The sequence below is a fragment of the Emys orbicularis genome, chromosome 2 (genome assembly GCF_028017835.1).
Source record: "Emys orbicularis isolate rEmyOrb1 chromosome 2, rEmyOrb1.hap1, whole genome shotgun sequence".
NCBI classification, from domain to species: domain Eukaryota; kingdom Metazoa; phylum Chordata; order Testudines; family Emydidae; genus Emys; species Emys orbicularis.
This window is the reverse complement of record NC_088684.1, coordinates 90,848,587-90,867,190: the sequence shown is the minus strand read 5'-3', so window position 1 is coordinate 90,867,190 and position 18,604 is coordinate 90,848,587. Positions and strand designations below refer to the sequence as shown.

At 42.2% G+C, this 18,604-nt stretch overlaps 1 protein-coding gene across 1 annotated transcript in view; it reads left to right on the top strand.

Annotated features, from left to right (window-relative positions):
- Positions 1 to 18,604, top strand: part of PIEZO2 (piezo type mechanosensitive ion channel component 2) — a 364,496-nt gene that overhangs the window by 51,968 nt on the left and 293,924 nt on the right. The window contains 1 exon segment of the mRNA XM_065398323.1: positions 15,059 to 15,184. Coding sequence (XP_065254395.1) covers positions 15,059 to 15,184 — 126 coding nt within the window.

The window sequence follows — 18,604 nt, the reverse complement described above, 5'->3', positions numbered from 1 at the left end:
CGAACAGGGGGCCCTGGGAGCTGTAGTTCCTTGGTTAGCTCCCTGCCTATAGAGCCAGCCCTGGAGCAGGGAAAGAACTACATTTCCCAGCATTCCCTCGGCCGCAATTAACAGGAAAGGGAGGGGGAAGGAGTGTAAAACTGAAACCTCATGCTGCAGCTTGCTGTAAATGGTAGGAACAGAGCCAGCTCTAGGCTTTTTGCCGCCCCTCACCTCAGCCCTGGGCTCCCCCCGCACCCCTGTGTTGCCCCAGTCCTGGACTCTCCCCTGCCCACACCCCCTGCTGCCCCAGCCCTGGGCTCTTCTCCCCCCCCTGCACCCACACCCCCTGCCGCCCCAGCTCTGGCCCCCACCCGCACCTCCTGCTGCCCCAACCCTGGGCTCTTCTCCCCCCCCTGCACCCGCATCTCCTGCTGCCCCAGCCCTGGGCCCTCCCCCAAAGAAAGAATTGGGTGGACTAAATGGACATTGCACCTCTCTATCTGAAGCCTAGCAAGGCAGGTACGTGGATCCCACTAGAATTTAAAATGAAAAGTAAGGGAGGGGAGGCTCTACTACACTGGGCAGCTTTAGATACAGTACCAGGCACGTAGGAGGATTTACACTTCTGAGCCATGGAAGCAGAAATTGACTTTTCTTTTCCAGATTTAGCTAATATTCAGAAAGGGAATCCAGCACCTGCCTTCCAGATTTGAACACCCTCAAAATTCAGGAGTGCTCAAGCTCAATTTGGGCAGCTGTTACTTCATTTCTCTCAAATCAAATATACTGATCCACTGTAACTTGCTGTAGGAAAAAGTAGAATAAATTGAGCAAGAAATGCTTCCCAGTGGTTATTAGGACTGGAATTGCTATTTTCAACAGCCATTGCTTTTTTTATTATTATTATTATTAAGTTTTAGTTTTATTTGTTTAAAAGGAAGACAGTGATATTGCATTGGCAAATTCCCCATAGAAACAAAGAATGGAACAAAAGAATAATAAAGGCACCTCAACTTTTCCTCATTTATATAGGACAGTCTTATAATATGCATCCAGATAGCCTTCAATCACACAAGCTGAAAATTGTTCCACTTTACTGCAGTTCTGTAACCATATGGGAACCAATCCTGTCTGTGTTCCGTGCACATCGAAAATTCCTGCTGAATAACCCGCCCTGGGAGCGAGTTACCAGTGACCCAGGGCTGGGGCGGCAGGAGGGTGCAGTGGGGGGGGGGGGGGGGGGGCAGCCAAAATTTTTTTTGCTTGGGGCAGCAAAAAACCTAGATCCGGCCCTGTTCATGGGCTATAGAGTTGGAATCCTTTTTAAATCCATCAAATCCCTATAGTCATATATGGAAATTGACCAGCAATAATAGCAGCAGTTGTACTTCACTGAGCAAATTCCTGGTGTCTACAGACATTCACTCAAGAGGTACAGAGGCACTTGGAGGTTACTTTGCAATCCCTCTTTTGCTGAGCAATTAGCATGTTCTTTAAGATACCAGGATGATTAAAAAATTATCCCTCAGTTTAATAGCCAAATGCTCCATCCAGAGTAGTAATCAGATCTGTGCTTAAGCAAACAGCTCCGCCATTATTACCAAGCATACAGATCTCAATAAAACATTTCCTGCTTTGTCCACTGGTTGTGAACAGTTACCTGTCTAGCTATCAGGAGGCTCCACTAAATCTGTCTTCAGCTGGACACATTTTAACCTTCATGATGGTGACAAGCTGTTAGCTGATTAGTACAGAGGGCCATGGGTGGCCCTGGTAAATCAGACACAGAGAAAGGGAAAGCAATAGATGTTTTAGACCTTCTAAGGAATTTAAACGTGTTGTAGCATCCATGTGGGTCATTTGTGAAACTCATCCATGTAAGCTTTGTGGATTCCCAGAATTTCATGAACATTTCTGTTGGGTGCATGGGAGATGTTATGGATGAATCCTGCTAAACAGAGGTTATGGTGTAAATCCTGACCTTGGAGGGGTGTGTACATAGCTCATGTTGGTGTCTCTGGGAATTCACAAACTTCAAAGAGCAGAAGGCAGTTTAAGATTGGTAATTCAAGTCTGACCTGTGTTACAATTGGTCATATGTCACATAGTATCATTTCTGTTCCCTAACTGGACCAGTGCAACTCTCATAAGCAGGAACAAAACTTGAAGAGGCTCTGAATATCTAAGGGACACAGAGCAGATTAGGGAAAGGTAATGGGTAAACATGAGTAGAGAATTTTAGAAAATACTAAATATTTTCCTTTCTTGGCCTTGCAGGTCTTTCCTCAGACATCCTTTGTAGAAGAATTAAGCTACTGTAAGACTTATTAGCTTGGAAAAGAGTTTATATATATATATATATATATATATATTCATTCCCAGGTGCACACAAGGCAGTTACATATGTAGATAGATCTAGTTACAAAAGATGTGGTCTGGTTAATTGCCTCCATCAGAGCTCTTCTGCGGGCTTAAGGAACCTAATACGTTTGCTGTCAAATAATTTCCAAAATATACCACTGCTGCAAATACTCATTCATGTGAGTTAAAATCTTACTCTCCACTAACACTTGTGCCTAAGAGCTTTTTCACAAGTAAACTTGCTCACTTGAATATTCACAAAAGATCAATACAAGAAGTGTGAACATGGCTGAACTGAATTCATGGGTGCTTGGTCCATGACTTGGGCTGCTAGATGCTCTGGTAATACAAATAATAATTAATAACATTTATCTGGGCAAATAGTCTCAAATGTTTTTTACAGTCTTTACCCTGCTCTCATTACAGATAAAGTCAAGATTGCATATTTTAAAGGGGATCACTGCTTCATTTAGAACATATAACAAATCTCTTGATTGTCAGTACCCTCTTCAAAATTCACTAGGTAATCAATGTAATCTTGAGGGTTGCAAAAGAAGATGTAAATTAAATTCAGAGAGAGGGTCCTTCAGGTACAAGACAAAGTCTAAATCTATGCCAGATATTAATCAGTCATACATAAAAGATTGACTGTACTGTAATTATTATAATTAATGTACTTTGATCCATGCCAACCTTCACTATAACAATTTAAATGTGGGGAATCATAGTTTTATGGTATGTCCTCAACAATTTCATTATAAAATGATTAGGGACTGCTAATATGAAGTGCTTACGCAGAAACGTATTCACATGTGATCACTTGGGATGCACTGCAGAACCCATTCATGGCTTTGCCACTTGTAAGTAATACAGCCATCCCAAACCCATGTCACTATAACTGTTTGTTTACCACCTCACAGTAATTTTTAATTGCTTATGATGCACAGTGGTCCCCCCCTTTCCAAGACAAGGGGTGCATCATTAGAGGCACATGATTGCTCGTGCATCAGGGGAGATGTAGTCTGGCCATAGGTTGCATAGGTCATTGGTTGCAAAGCCAAGCATTGAAAAGTTAGCAAATGCCAGAATTAATGTTACCTGTGCAACTCTAATTCAGCCGCCTCTTTTGCAATCCCTAACAAACATCTAATCAAAGAGTGCAAACAGAGATTTTTCAAAGGCTTATAACTTGGCCAAATTTTGGGGTGTTTTCACGGGAAAAGGCACATCCCTCACACTAAGACCCCATCCCTGCCAAATCTCAAGCCCTTGCTCCAAAACAGGGAGGTACGAGAGTTTCTTGGTGAAATTGTTGTAAGAATTCTTTTAACATGGGCAAAATGTTTCGCTTATCTCATTCTTAGAAATGGCTGAACCATTTTAGCAGAAACTTTAAAACAAACATATAAAACCAAACCTACGTTCATGAGAGTGTGCTGCATCAGAAAGTCCCTGCACGAGAGTGTGCTGCATCAGAAAGTCCCTGCACGAGAGTGTGCTTCATCAGAAAGCAGAATTGCTTCCAGCTCATGGTGCAGTAGAGTAAGTTCCAACAGAATTCAAAGGGAAGGCGTTTTGCTCCCATTATTATCTGATACCAAAGAAAAAGGGGGTCTGGCACCCAGTTCTGGAGTTTAGACAGCTAATTACCTGTATTTGCAGACTAAAGCTCAGGATGGTAACTCTGGCCTCAATAATTTCCTCTCTGGCTCCACAAGAGTGGAATGCAGATCTCAGCCTTCAAGATGCATATTTTCATATAGCCATCCATCCTGCCCACAGAAAATATCTTACATTTCAAGTTGACAATACCTATTACCAGTGAAGGGCGTATTGCTTTTTGTACAGTCACAAGCGCCAAGGAAGTTCAACAAATGCCTACCTGTAGTAGAAGCCAACCTGTGAAAGATATAAGTTATAGTTTATCTGTACTTTGATGATTGGCTCATCCGAGGGAAATCTCATCAGCGGGTGGTCCATTCAATGCAACAGACTCTCCCTGTTTTTGCCTCTCTAGGACTCCGGGTCAATGATAAGAAATTGATTCTAGTCCCTACTCAAAACAAAAATACACTTAATAGAAGCAGTATTGGATGTAACATCAAGGTTGGATGTAACAAGGAGAGCTTCAACAACATAGTTGCTCTAAATCAATCAACTGCAGGCAGGGCTGGCGCTTCCACTAAGCGGTCGCCTAGGGCGGCAGGATTTGGGGGGCAGCATTTTGCCATCCTCGGCGGCAATTTGGCGGCGGGGGTCCTTCCGCTCCGCATCTTCGGGGTGCTTCGGTGGCGGGTCCTTCACTCGCTCCGGGACCCGCCGCCGAAGCGCCCCGAAGTCGCGGAGCGGAAGGACCCCCGCTGCCGAATGCTCTGAGGAAGAGCGCTGCCGCCTATGGCGGCAAAAACCCTGGCACCGCTCCTGACTGGAGGCACATCCTCAAGCGTCAGTGAGAACTTGCTTCAGGCTTCTAGGACACATGGTTTCCTGCACTTATGTAACTCTGCATGCCACACTGCACCTTTATTGCATGCCAGGGTGATTTAAAATCAATATATCAGCCAATCAGTTATCACCTAGACAAAGTGCAGGTCTCTCAATCACCTTTAAATTGGTGGAAGGATCCTGAGGGAGTTTTCAGAGGCATGTCTTTCTCTGCCTTTCTCTGTCTTTCATGTTCTTACTATGCAAGACTCTCTGGCAGTGATGCCTCCAGCATGGGATGGGGGGGTTCATCGGAACCACTAAGATTCAAGGTCTCTGGACTCCTCAAGAGGCCTGATTGCACATAAACATTCTGGAGTTGAGAGCAAGTTGTCACACTTGTGCAGCACTCCTTCCACTTCTATCTATAGTCTAGATATTGACAGACAATGCCACAGCAAGGTTTTATATAAACAGACAGGAGGCGTGAGATTCACCCCTCTTTGTCAGGAAGTTGTGCGTTAATGGAACTGGTGTATCAGTCACAAGAGCTGGTACTTCACAAGCTACCACGGCTACAGTATGTCCTGGCTGATAGCTTAAAAATTGTCTGCTGAAGAAATCACCAGTGATCAATATATCTTAAGCGGTAGTGTAGATGTGGCCTATGTCGGCAAAATTTATCTTGCTCAGGGCTGTGAAAAAACACACCCCTGAGCGACATAAGTTTTGCTGGCATAAGTGGTAGTGTGCACAGCTCGGTTGGTGGGACAGCTTCTCCCACTGACATAACTACTGCTGCTTGTTGGGGTGGTTTTATTATATCAACAGGAGAGCTCTCTTATTCTGTACAGTAGCCAAAGATAACACTGTGTCCTTGTGAAACTCTTCTCCTTGGAGATGTTCTCAAATTGCATACACTGTAGGACTTGCACTTTTCTGTTTGCCTTTGTGACATGTTTGTGAAAAATGGTTTGCTTTGTGGCACTTCATGCATATCTTCCCTAGTGCTAAGCTTTCCTCTTGCTTTGAATGATGCAGTCCACATCTGTTGCAAACTTGTGTCGGTGCCTTTGCCACATGCTTCTCTTCTAATGCTGCATGAGGCTGGTGCTCTGCTGTTGCACCCGGGACCCAATGGTCCACGCTCAATATGTGTGGATGTCTGATTGCTGGTCGCACCTCCCTGTTTTATCACTTACACATCGTGAGTGGTGTTAGTGAGTACTTCCATTTGCTCTTTGCATGTCTCTCGTCCTTTTGGCTATTTTAATGGTTTTTTCCCTAATGTTAAACTGTCCTTTGTTGGTAATTTTTCTTGTATTTCTTTTGAGTTTGTATCCTTCCACATGTCACCCCCATCTGTGAAATCACATTCTTTTATTATCAGTTGTAGGTTTCCACTCATCAATTGCTTCAGTAGGTCCCTGATTTTCTTTTGTTTTCTCCCACCTTGAGTCGGGATCAGCTGCTAGTCCCGCCTGCGCTGGAGGCAGGAGAGGACGGGACTTCCTCTTCCCCTGCAAGGAGTGGCTGGGGCTGTGTCAGACCCACCCACAGAAACCTCCCCCAGCTGCAGGAAGCTCAGCATCCTCCCCTCCTTTTTGCCCCCATTGCTCCTCAGCTGCTGGGGGAGGAGTCACTGTATGGGGAGTTGCTCCCCCATCCGCCCAACCCCCATGTATCTGGACCTCCCATACCCAGACCCCCCGCCAAGCCTCACCCCGTACGCCCAGAATCCCCTAGACCTCCATACCCGAACCTCACCCCACTGAATCTCAACCCCTGCATCTGGAGCCCGCTGCACTCAGACCCTCTGCCGCCGGACCCACACCCCTGCACCCAGACCACCTCCCACTGAGCTCCCTGCACTCAAAGCCCCACCCCCCTGCACCACCCTGAGCCCCCACATCCAGACCCCCATGCCACTGACCCCCAACAAGCTGCATCCAGATCCCCACCCCACTAAGCCCCACTCCTTCAGCACCCACTCCCCTCCGTTGAGCCCCAACTACCTTCACCTGGAAGCCCCTGCAGAGTCCCATTGCCGCTGCACCTGGAACACCCCCCAACGAGCCTCTGTGCATCCAGATCCCCACATACCTAGATCCCCCCACTGAGCTGCCTGCACTCAGATTGTCCCACACAGAATCCTCTCACCCCTCACCTGGATCCCCACCACACTGACCCCTTCACACTTGGATCTTGCCTGGTTGAGCCTGCCTGCCCTACACCAGGTGCGCCTGGCGCAGAGAGTAGGGTGCCCAGATAGCAAGTATGAAAAATAGGGACAGAGTGTGGTGGGTAATAGGGGCCTATATAAGAAAAAGCCCGGAATATCGGGACTGTCCCTATAAAATCATGACATCTGGTCACCCTAGCAGAGAGGCAGGACCCCAGGTGTTTCTGGGGCAGGCCCAGGCCTTGTGCTGTGTCTGGGTCGGATGCAACCTCACCACTGAGTCCGTGTCCCAGAGTAGGGGGGCTGCAGGGTGATCTCCCACCTTTGTGCAGCCAGTGGCCTGTGCTCCCCACTGCCATGCTGGAACCTCTGCCTTTATTTATTGACAAATAAAACGTGCAGAATTTTTTAATTTTTGGTGCAGAATTCCCTCGGGAGTAGGTCACCGTGCATTGTCTTCATTTATAGTGGTCACAGGAATGGAGATCTATCCAGGATAGGGTAAACGAAACAGGTTTTATTTACAAGCTCCCACCTCTATTGAATTTTTTTCATTATTTGTGAACCCCCATCAGTTGAATATATATGGGCAAGCACTCCTAGAAAAAGAAACTGTCATCTACCTTACAGTTACAGTGGTTCTTTGAAAGGTTGTCCATATATGCTACCTGTCCTTCCATGCTACTGTGGAGTTCTATAATACCTGCATTCTAAATTGGCAAAGGGAGTGAGGAGCGGTTGGAGTCACCCTGCCCTTTATGCCCTTTGGAGGTATAAGGACGCTCAAAGTGCAGTCCCAGCTCTCAGTGGACACTGTTGGACAAAATAGTCTGAACTGGAGTGCACAGGGTTCATCTGAACATCAGTGGAATATATGTGGACAACACAACTTGAAGAACCACAGTCACTATACCCATTTCATCTAGGGTCTGTACACCAGAAAATTCAAACTCTTATATAACTAAATATCTTGGCATAAAATTAGACAATATTTGTATATTCTAGTGTATAAAATAGTTTTTATTTCCTGTATTTGGCTTGGTAAATCTTCACTGTAAAAATGAAGTAGCTGTTTAATACTACAAAAGTCTTCAACGATCCTCTGGAAAAATGATGAGTGGTTAAGTTCTAAGGCTTGTCTGGCAAAATATTTTGTTAACAAAATGGGTAACTTGCCTCTGTAAACTTGCTAGTCAAAGATTATAACTGGCTTGAAGGATGGCATTGTCTATTGATGCAGAGGATGCAGCTCAGTTCTAATAGTATTCTGGGCACGAAAACTTCTAGAAAAAACAGGAAGTCTTGCAAGAAGCTAGAGTAAGTAGGCATTTATTTTTCTAGGTAGGTCTTTTCTGTTTTCATTTCTAAATCAGGTTACTTTAAATTACACAACTCTTTTGACTGTCAGGTTTACCCAAGTCCATTTTACAGTCCTGTAAACGTAATCATACATACCTGTTAACATTTGAATGAGAGAGAGAAAAGAAATACAGGCAGATGAGCATCTGTGTTTTACATAGAAATAAACAATAGTGAATTTGTTTACAGAAGGTAAAGTTAAAAATGTGTTGATAAACATGTTTTTAATGACATATGAGCTATTGCAAATTCTTGTATTTTTTTGTGATGTTAAGAAAGGCTAGACAGCATTTTATTATAATGTAATATTTTGCTTAAAATTTGATCAAAATGGGATTTATACATTGTTTTAACATTCCTTCTGTTAACATTTTTCTTTTATACTAGGGCACAGTAATAATCAGAGTTCTTGATTGGGCCCTTAACTCACACTAGAGATAGAAATGAACCCAAAAATCAGATCAAAATCCCTCAAACTTGGGGGACATTTGGAGTGGAAGCACTGGATCTGAAAATTCTTGTAGTATTGGGGAAGTTAGGATGTAGATTTGACCTTCACACCTTGGATCCCTCTCTCTAAGATACAACCTTGAACTCTGAAGCTATTGGATGTAGATGTAAATTTTGTGGGGCTTGGTCCCATGAAGTATGGCATAGACAGTGGCGTTCATTAATTCTCATTCATTTCTTGCCTCTTGCTGAGACTTCCAGCAAGTTAGCCAGTTGGTGTTTTTTGTGATGCTTAGCGCAGTCATCTACCTTGACTGTACTACAAGCAAATTCCTTGGGTAGAAGATAGTGTCGAAGTGCAAAGAATTCTTAAAATGTATTAAATAGATTTTATATATAGTATTAATCTTTATCTAAAGTTAGACAGGCTGCAGTGTAATGGAATGCTTACAATGTAGCAGAAAAAAATATACTATTTGCAAGAAGGAAGAAAGTAAATTTTTCTTTGGTGGGGGGGAAACAAAAACAAAAAAAAGAAAACACTGGCAGCTACAGGATGATTTAAGCATTTTATTGGCATGGGTCCTACTTAGGAAGCATATTTAAGGCTCACTGAATGGAAGTAATCTTTTTTCAGGTTTTGTGCCAATGTATAATTATTGTAATCTATGGATTAATGGTTTGCCATTGTATAAATATACAGTATAGAAAGCACACCACTATCAAATTTTATTCTAAATAAAATCCTTTCAAACTATTGTGTTCCCCTTTTCTTTATTCATAGCCTTTGCCTTGTTGTAATCCACCACTCCAGAGATGACCAACCCTGTATTAGTGCTATTAACACAATCTTTGTATCTCTATTTATTCAAAACATATCAAACACTGTGCAAATTACAACCTGGTTAAACAATCCTGCAGAGCAAGGGAAATGTCCAGAGAGACACACATATCAAACAATTCAAGAGTCTCTTTGTACCTAAATGTTCCCAATGAGCTGTTCAAAACTATCCTGTACACACAGTCGTCACTTTACTTATGAGTTATCTCTGGGGTGGTGTCATAACTATAAAGGGAAGGGTAACAGCCCTCCTGTGTACAACACTATAAAATCCCTCCTGGCCAGAGACTACAAAATCCTTTTACCTGTAAAGGGTTAAGAAGCTCAGGTAACCTGGCGGACACCTGACCCAAAGGACCAATAAGGGGACATGATACTTTCAAATCTTGGTGGGGGGAAGGCTTTTGTTTGTGCTCTTTGTTTGGGGGAGTTCACTCTTGGGACTAAGAGGGACCAGACATCAATCCAGGCTCTCCAAATCTTTCTGAACAAGTCTCTCATATTTCAAATTTGTAAGTAAACAGCCAGGCAAGGCGTGTTAGTTTTATCTTTGTTTTCTCAACTTGTAAATGTACCTTTTTGCTAGAGTGTTTATCTCTGTTTGCTGTAACTTTGAACCTAAGGCTAGAGAGGGGTCCTCTGGGCTCTTTAAGTTTGATTACCCTGTAAAGTTATTTCCCATCCTGATTTTACAGAGATGATTTTTACCTTTTTCTTTAATTAAAAGCCTTCTTTTAAGAACCTGATTGATTTTCCTTGTTTTAAGATCCAAGGGGGTTGGATCTTGATCCACCAGGAGTTGGTGGGAGAAAGGAGGGGGGATGGTTAATTTCTCCTTGTTTTAAGATCCAAGGGGTTTGGATCTGTATTCACCAGGGAATTGGTGAAGAGTCTCTCAAGGCTACCCAGGGAAGGGAATTAGCACATTGGGAGTGGTGGCAGCGGACCAGATCTAAGTTGGTAGTTAAGCTTAGAAGTTTTCATGCAGGCCCCCACATCTGTACCCTAAAGTTCAGAGTGGGGAAGCAGCCTTGACAGGTGGAATGCAGGAGATGTTTAATGTTTAACATTATTACAAGAGAGCTCCATATCTGTGTATATGTAAACACTTAATAGGTAAGTAGATGGCACTCAAGAATACGTAACATAGTTACTAGGTTTTGTAGGATCAATGAAATTTGTTGTTGGGCAGTGAAAATGGCTTCCACTCTGCAGCTCTTTACATCAACTCTTAATACATGCGAAGATTACACAACAACTTAGAAGACTGTAATGTATAATGCTAGGGTTTTCAAAGGATCCTAAGGGACTTAGGATCCTAAGTCCCATTGACTTTCAGCAGTAATTGGGTGCCTTAGCCTCCTTAGCACTTGATCCTACAATGTACACTCAGGCACAATACAGCAAAAAAATTAAATGTGCTTGGTTGTAGTCCCATTCAGTGGGACTACTTGTGTACTTAAAGTTAGGTACATGCATAAGTGCTTTATTGGATTGGGCTAGAACGTTCAGCACCTTGAAAAAATTATCTTAGTCTTTGTTTAGAACTGATATCTGATTAGTTCCTGCTTCTCCCGGGATCATCAGAATATAGACTAGAGGATCATAAAAGCAGAACATATTAGTGAATTCAAGAAAAGAATTGACAGGAACTTTGTAGCCAATAGTATTATTAACTATACCTACTAAAATAGATGGCTTTCCTGTCAAGCAGAAGATGGATAAAGTAGGTGGGTCAAAGTTTATATTATGTATTTAACCTTTTGTGTACATATGTATATGTATCTAATTTTAATACTCGTCATGAAAATGACAGATTTTCATGCAAAATTCAGTAACATTTTTTCTTTAAAAAGTGACAGAGTCCTGTGGCACCTTATAGACTAACAGACGTCTGTTAGTCTATAAGGTGCCACAGGACTCTTTGTCGCTTTTTACAGATCCCGACTAACACGGCTACCCCTCTGATTTTTTTCTTTATACTTTCAATTAGCCGGAACCAAACTTCCAGTTTTTAGCACTGCTGAAACTTTGGGGGGAGGTAAACTCCAATTTTAAACATAGTGGTGAGAGACCTTTTTTTTCTTTATTTTGCTTTCATTGTAAGGTTAAATGTGATATAGAGGCACTGTGAGTCTCACTGGCAGCTGAAGTCTCACATCTGAAAAACCCTATTTAGAAGCTAGCCTAAAAACATTTTGCCTTCTGGAAAGGTTCTTCCCCACCCCCACCCCCACCCCCCGTTCTGTGTGCATTAGGTATGGGATTTTCAAAATTATTCATCTTTGGCCTAATTTTGCTCTCATTTGAGGTCAATGGCCAAATGCCCTTTGACTTCTATGGGAGGAGTGGTGAGCCAACTCTAAGCACTTTAGAAAATTCCACCCATATTTCATAAGACACGTATAAAGCCATTAATTAGAAACCATTTCAGGAGATAATTATATATGAAACATTAACACCACATATTTTATATACTTCAACATATTAGCAAAGATTGCATAAATAGTGACTTGTATTTTTTTGTTAATTCTGCTGTAACCAGGTAAAATACTTTTCTGTAAACATAAAAGTCTGATAATTCCCACACAAAAACTGTTAACAAAGGAGCTAAAGTTGAAAGTGCAAATCAGTAATTTAGGGTAAAATGCAATACAGAGATGTTGTAGTTATCCTGAAACCAAGTGGTATAAACTCAGGAAAATCAGAATTAAGGTTAAATTTAAAAGAAATCAAATTGTAAGGTATAGGATTCCTCCAGTTAGGGCCCCCAAAACCCTTAACTCTTCTCTGTAATGACACCATGCAATAACCATATGATTATGATTAAAGAATTCTACTGTTTGTGGTCCCAGACTAAACTGATTTTTTTAAACACTTTTGATTTTTCCCCCTTTCTCCCCCCCCCCTTCATGGTGTCATCACAGTTCACTGTACAGATACACTATTGGCCCAGTCAGCTTGCTTTGCCACCCTATGAATACTAACTCTTTGCAGTTTTATATGGCACTTTTCAACATTAAAAGTTCAGTCTGACTTTTGCTATCTGTTAAGCCATTAAAAGAAAAGGAGGGAGCATGGAAAATTCTCAGTATATTAACAGTCAGGCCAAGGTAGTGGCCTGCACTGTTCAGCACATCCATAAGAGGCTATGGTTTACAGAGTTGTGAGGCATGCCCATACAATAGCATGGCCAATAAGTGAACTTTCTTGAAACAGCTATTACTGACTATTGGTCATCTTATCATCCTCTGTTTCCTTTGCAGTTTCTTAGGAAAAAGCCCTTGCTGGGTCATACAAATGCTAAAAGTTGTGATTGTATTTAATAGTGACTGTGACCCCAGTGTGGCAGTGCTGTCTCAAAGGAGGGCCATCAGAAGAGAACACATGTGGTACAATGCTGATTACCCTCTAAATCAGGGATCGGCAACCTTTCAGCATTGGTGTGCCGAATCTTCATTTATTCACTCTAATTTAAGGTTTCTCGTGCCAGTAATACATTTGAACGTTTTTAGAAGGTCTCTTTCTATAAGTCTATAATATATAACTAAACTATTGTTGTATGTAAAGTAAATAAGGTTTTTACAATGTTTAAGAAGCTTCATTTAAAATTAAATTAAAATGCAGAGCCCCCCAGACTGGTGGCCAGGACCCGGGCAGTGTGAGTGCCACTGAAAATCAGCTCGCCTGCCGCCTTTGGCACGCGTTCCATAGGTTGCCTACCCCTGCTCTAAATATAACACCATTAACACTTTATTCTCCAGTGAAAATGTTCTGAGTACCAAACGAGTGAGCACATTCCACCCTTGCAGACAATTGTGATGTAGACAGCCAAGAGATGCATATGTTTGTTGAGGGCAGGAGTCCCAGTCGGGCACATTCAAATGGTTATTTGTAAAGTTACATGCCTGTGGTTCAGGTGACATGTCATCATTAATCCAGCTCTTGGCTGGATTACCTTTGAACAATAAAAAATTGCTTCCTTGGCCATGTGTGGAGAGTTTTTGGCCCTGTTTAATCCAGTTTAGTTTTGCACCTAGGTTGGAGAGAAGGATTCTAATGAAGTCTCTGCATCCTGACCAGCTTTCCGCTGAATTGGTCAGTGGGGAAAACACCTATTCCCAGAAGCCTGCTAAACTCTCCAGTCCTAAAATTGTGGAGCAACTTACTAACGTAGTGCCTAGACATGTTGGGGTAAATTTCCACAGATGTGTGCCAGGTTTTAGCCCCCCTGGTCCCAGTGGGAATTGCATACCACTTGGAAAAGGTACCCATTTTTCTTAGTTTCTGGAGCCAGTTCTGAGCCAAATTCTGCCCTAACTTTTATAGATGTACCTCTGCTGAAACCTAAGAAATTACACTGATATAAATGAGATAAAAATCTAACTCTAAAGCTAGAAATCTCTATATTTTGTTTGATTTCACTTCTGGAAATATTCCAGGTTTGTCTTATATTTTGTTTAATTTACGGTACTTAGTGGATTCTTATTTCAGTCCACTGTTGGCTGTGTTTTTATGCTGCTTCCTCTATAAACTAGTGTAGTGCAGGTCACTAACAAATCTAGTAAACAGTATTCTATTTCATTCTCAACATGGACTCTGGACTCATGGACTCTATATAAACTATCATTGTGGCTTTCTACAGCGTTTATACCCCTTTTTATGGAGCATACAACTTCCATTAAAGTCAATTGAGCTTTTACACAGAAGAACTGTGGATTAATTAAAACAGTTAAACTGCAGTTTAATTTAGGGATTGTCATTGTAAAAGTGGTTAATTATGGATAAGTAAAGCATATATGAGGACAAGAAAAATCTTCCCTATCTTATTTAAAAATGCTCTGTATTACCTCAGAATTTTAACTCCATCTGTCTCCTTTCAGAGCAGTTCAGTTCTACACATATGCAATTAACTTTTGTCATCTTTTTTAGTTCTAAGTTTTGCATTAGAAAGAAAAAAATATATTTTAAATACAGTAAACCTGGTTTATCCAACCCCCCTAGAAAGTGAAATTCATCCCTTACTTCAAATCTATCATTTGCTCATTGGCATAATTAGTTTATTCAGTAATCCCCCAATTATCAGTGTCTATGTCAGATGATTAGGTGATAGAAATATTGAAAATTTTCTTCATTGAGTTAAGACTGATATCTGGAGATTCTAGATAATTTCTAAAAAAACATTTGAGGAAAATATTGTATGAGTTATAATCGAGGGTTCTTATAACTGAAGTGCCATATTTGAACATTTGTTATAATCGTGCTGTATACTGTGGTATGAGTGACAGAAACCCTCGAAGTAACATTCATAACTAGTGGGTGGTAACTGGTTCTATTTAGAAACCTTTTCCATTTACCAGACTTTTACAACATTTCTATGCTTGGATAATTTTAAACACTACTTTGACTCTTTTTGGAACTTCTCCCAACTATGTACATCTCAATATTTTGTCTTCTAGGACATACAGGACGGTTATTAAAATCCTTGTGTTTCATCAGTCTATCATTCCTGCTACTGCACATCATCTTCCAAATCACAATAAACAGCCTTGAAGCTGGAAACAATATTGAACCTGGTTTTAACTGTGAGTATCCTTTCTATCTTTGTCGTATTAACATAAAGAATGTAAGAATGCTTCGCTGGTATAAAAGAGAGGGGGGCTGATGGCTGGACTTTTTTACCAGTAAGGCTCTACCCAACTTTGTTAACCTTTGGCGTGCTGCAAGGCCCATCTTTTCCTTATGGGTCAAAGGGAGGTGGGAGGGGTTTATTATCAAATGTTTGTAATACTTATATTGCTGTCAGGGTAGTGTTCTCAGTGGGTCCATTATGTATTGTGCTACATGTGAATTTTATTTTTGAGAGTTAGACTGACTACCGCTATCGTATTATGCCTTCTATGAAATTTTGTTGCACTTGCTAACTTAAGTAACTTTAAACCTTGAATCCAAACCTTGGATTCAAGGTTTACAACCCTAAATAACATGCTACTTTCTTCTTCTTCTTCTCCAATATTATATAGGAAATAGCATTTTTAATATTTTCTTTTTGCGGTAACATTAATGAAAAATAAATGATGTAACCTACTGTCTCTTCCTCTTTCAGAAAATATTCTTCAATAATTCAAATGTGAACACTGTTGTACAAATGTTGATTATCCAAAGATTTGAAATAAGATAAATGTAAACTCTAGATAGACTATTTATATTTGTCTTACAGTGCTTATGTTTGACATTTATAACTGGCAGGTTATCTTTGATAAATGCCCATTTAATTTATCATAGAATGTGCTACTACCACTTGAATAAACAGTAGTACTACAATTAAATACAAGACACCAGTAAAGCTGAGCATCTGACTTAAAACAAAGAAAGCCCCAGGAAACTCAGAATTAATGCTAACACTTCATCCTTCAGTCATACTATTTTTTAAAGAAAAGATACAATTGTGCACATCAACTGACAGTTTTAACTCTGACTTATAGGGCTTTTGTCAGATCTTTAAGGTTCTTGAAAGAAATTTTTGCATTTTCAAAATATAAAATGCATATAATTGATCCAGTGCATTAGATAAGTTCCTTTGCTATTTCTATTTCTTTGATAATTATTATGGCTATTATAATTTATATGATCTATTATGGTAGCATTCACCATGCTCTAGGGACTTTCCATATATGTAGATAAATAATTCCTGCCCCCACAATCTTTATAATCTTCATGGACAAGCAAAAAAGAGGGTGGGAGGAGAGAGAGAAAATGTACAGTCTTTTTTTTTCTATAATTAGTATCAACTATGCCCAAATGGCCCTCAACCTAATGCCTTATTAGATTACTAGTTTCTTGCATATGTCGTAGTATAAGTAAGTATTGGTGAGAGATTAGGAGGAGGACCTGGTATTGGTTTTATGGACTAATTCAGGCAGGATATTTCATTTAGAAAGGGGCATGATAGTAAGTGCAAAGATAGTTGTGGCTGAAATGGATAAACGAGACTGTCAAGGCTGATAGTGTGGAGGAGATGGACATAAAAGAAATACTAAATATTATTTATTATTAAATAATGGCATCATAATATGCATGGTACTTAACAGAGAATAGTCATTTTGGGGCACTATCGTGGATCCTTAATCATACTTAAGCATGTAGCCCCATTGAAGTCATACAGTAGGGAATACTTATGCAAGTAAGACTTTGCAAGATTGTGCATGGCTAGGGTGACCAGATGTCCCAATTGGAAAGGGATAGTCCTGTATTTAAGCCCTCCTGCAGGTGTCCTGACTTTTTCTTAAAAATGTGCAAATTGTCCTGTATTTTTTGCATCTCCCCCACCAGTACTGGGTGGTCCTGCTACTGGTTGGATCCCTGCTTGCCAGCTGCCCACCCACTGGCGGTGAGTGGGGTGTCCACTGGGCAGCGATGGGGGGGTGGGTATGTGAGGCTGGTGGCGGGGTGAAGCTGCAGCATGCCGGGCTGGGCCGCTCTCCCTACCAGTCCGTCAACACAGCCCCCACTCTGTGCCGGGTCTTGGCCAGCAGAACCCCGCCCCCCCATCCCGTTTCCAGACGGTGCTGGCTGCAAGCTGCAGTGGCCAGTGAGTGCGGGTAGGCGCCAGGCGGCGGCCGGTTACATGTTGCCTCTGCTGCCCACCCATCGGCCCTTTTACTTGCTCTCCCTCTCGCTGTCCTCTCCCTGCTTTGCCCCTTCACCCCCTCAGCTCTGCTGCTCCTCCATATCTCCCCCACCCCCGCCGAGGCGCGTCCAGCTCCCAGCGCTGTGCGGAGAACCAGCCCCTGGTCGGAGCGCTCAGCTCACCAGCAGCCTGGCTGGCAGGCTCCTTCCTTCCCCCACTGCCTCTGGCTGGGCCAGCGCCCTGGGAAAGCCCAAGACCCTCCGGCCCAGGGCGCTGGCCAGGAGGAGCCAAGCCCTGCGTGTTCCAAAGCCTCGCAAAGCACTGGCATGGGGCATCCTCTCCACCCCTCAGCTAAGCTCTGGAGTGGCTGAGGGGAGGTGGAGGAGCGATTTCCAGCCTATTCCTGCCCCTAACCTACAGGCAGTGGGGGTGGGGGGAAGGGATGAGCTCTGCAAAGACATGGGCCAGGTCATCCCTCCCCCTCCCCCATCCCTCCACCCCCATAGCTGGAAGCAGTTCCCATCCCTTCTGTCCTGCACAGTGCTGAAATGGTGCTGCTGGCCACATTCTTGTGTGAACCCTGGCAGAAATCTGGGTAGGGGCATGTGACTTCTCTTACACTCCCCCCCCTCCACACACACACATGCATTGCCTTGGAAAGATGCGGCGCCAGGTACCAGAGAGGCAGGTTCATCCCGGTGGCCCAGCTAGGCATGGAGGGTGGACAGTGTAGGGCAGGGAGGGTCGGGTTGGTCGGTCACCCACCCTGTGTGACAAAGGGGTGTGGGTGTGTGGGTGGGTGTGTGCCACCTCTCCCCTTGTGAACCCTAAAGCCTTAAAGCTAAGAAGGTAAATAAAAATAATCCAGTTACACAGTATTTCTTTTTAATGGGGGCTCAGTCAACTTGATGTTAATTTGAACGTTTGTACTGCATAGTTCTGATCGATTGCCGTTTAACTCGCTTGAATATGAGTAATTTTACCAGGTGTCCTGTATTCAGCATAGGGAGATATGCCACCCTACGCATGGCAGTATGTTAAAATATAACTTGATGAGCCATGACAACACTGGCAACAGAGCACCTGAACGATATTAACTGTGCCCTGTGGTGCTACTATGCAATTATAGTCAATGCATTTTAGAGCAAGCTGATTTTTAAAGACACATTCATTCCTCCCCCCCTAATATTTTGCCCGTCACTAGAGAGCTTATTTAAGGTTGTGCAGGAGCCTTAGCATGTTTGGATTTCTTTTAAGTTTAACTCTGAATTTCTTGGATTTGTAATTATTTTGTGTAATTATAACTTTAATTAGTTATAACTGTTTTTATATATAATATTTTTACTCTTAAATTACTCTCAGCCTTAATTCTCTT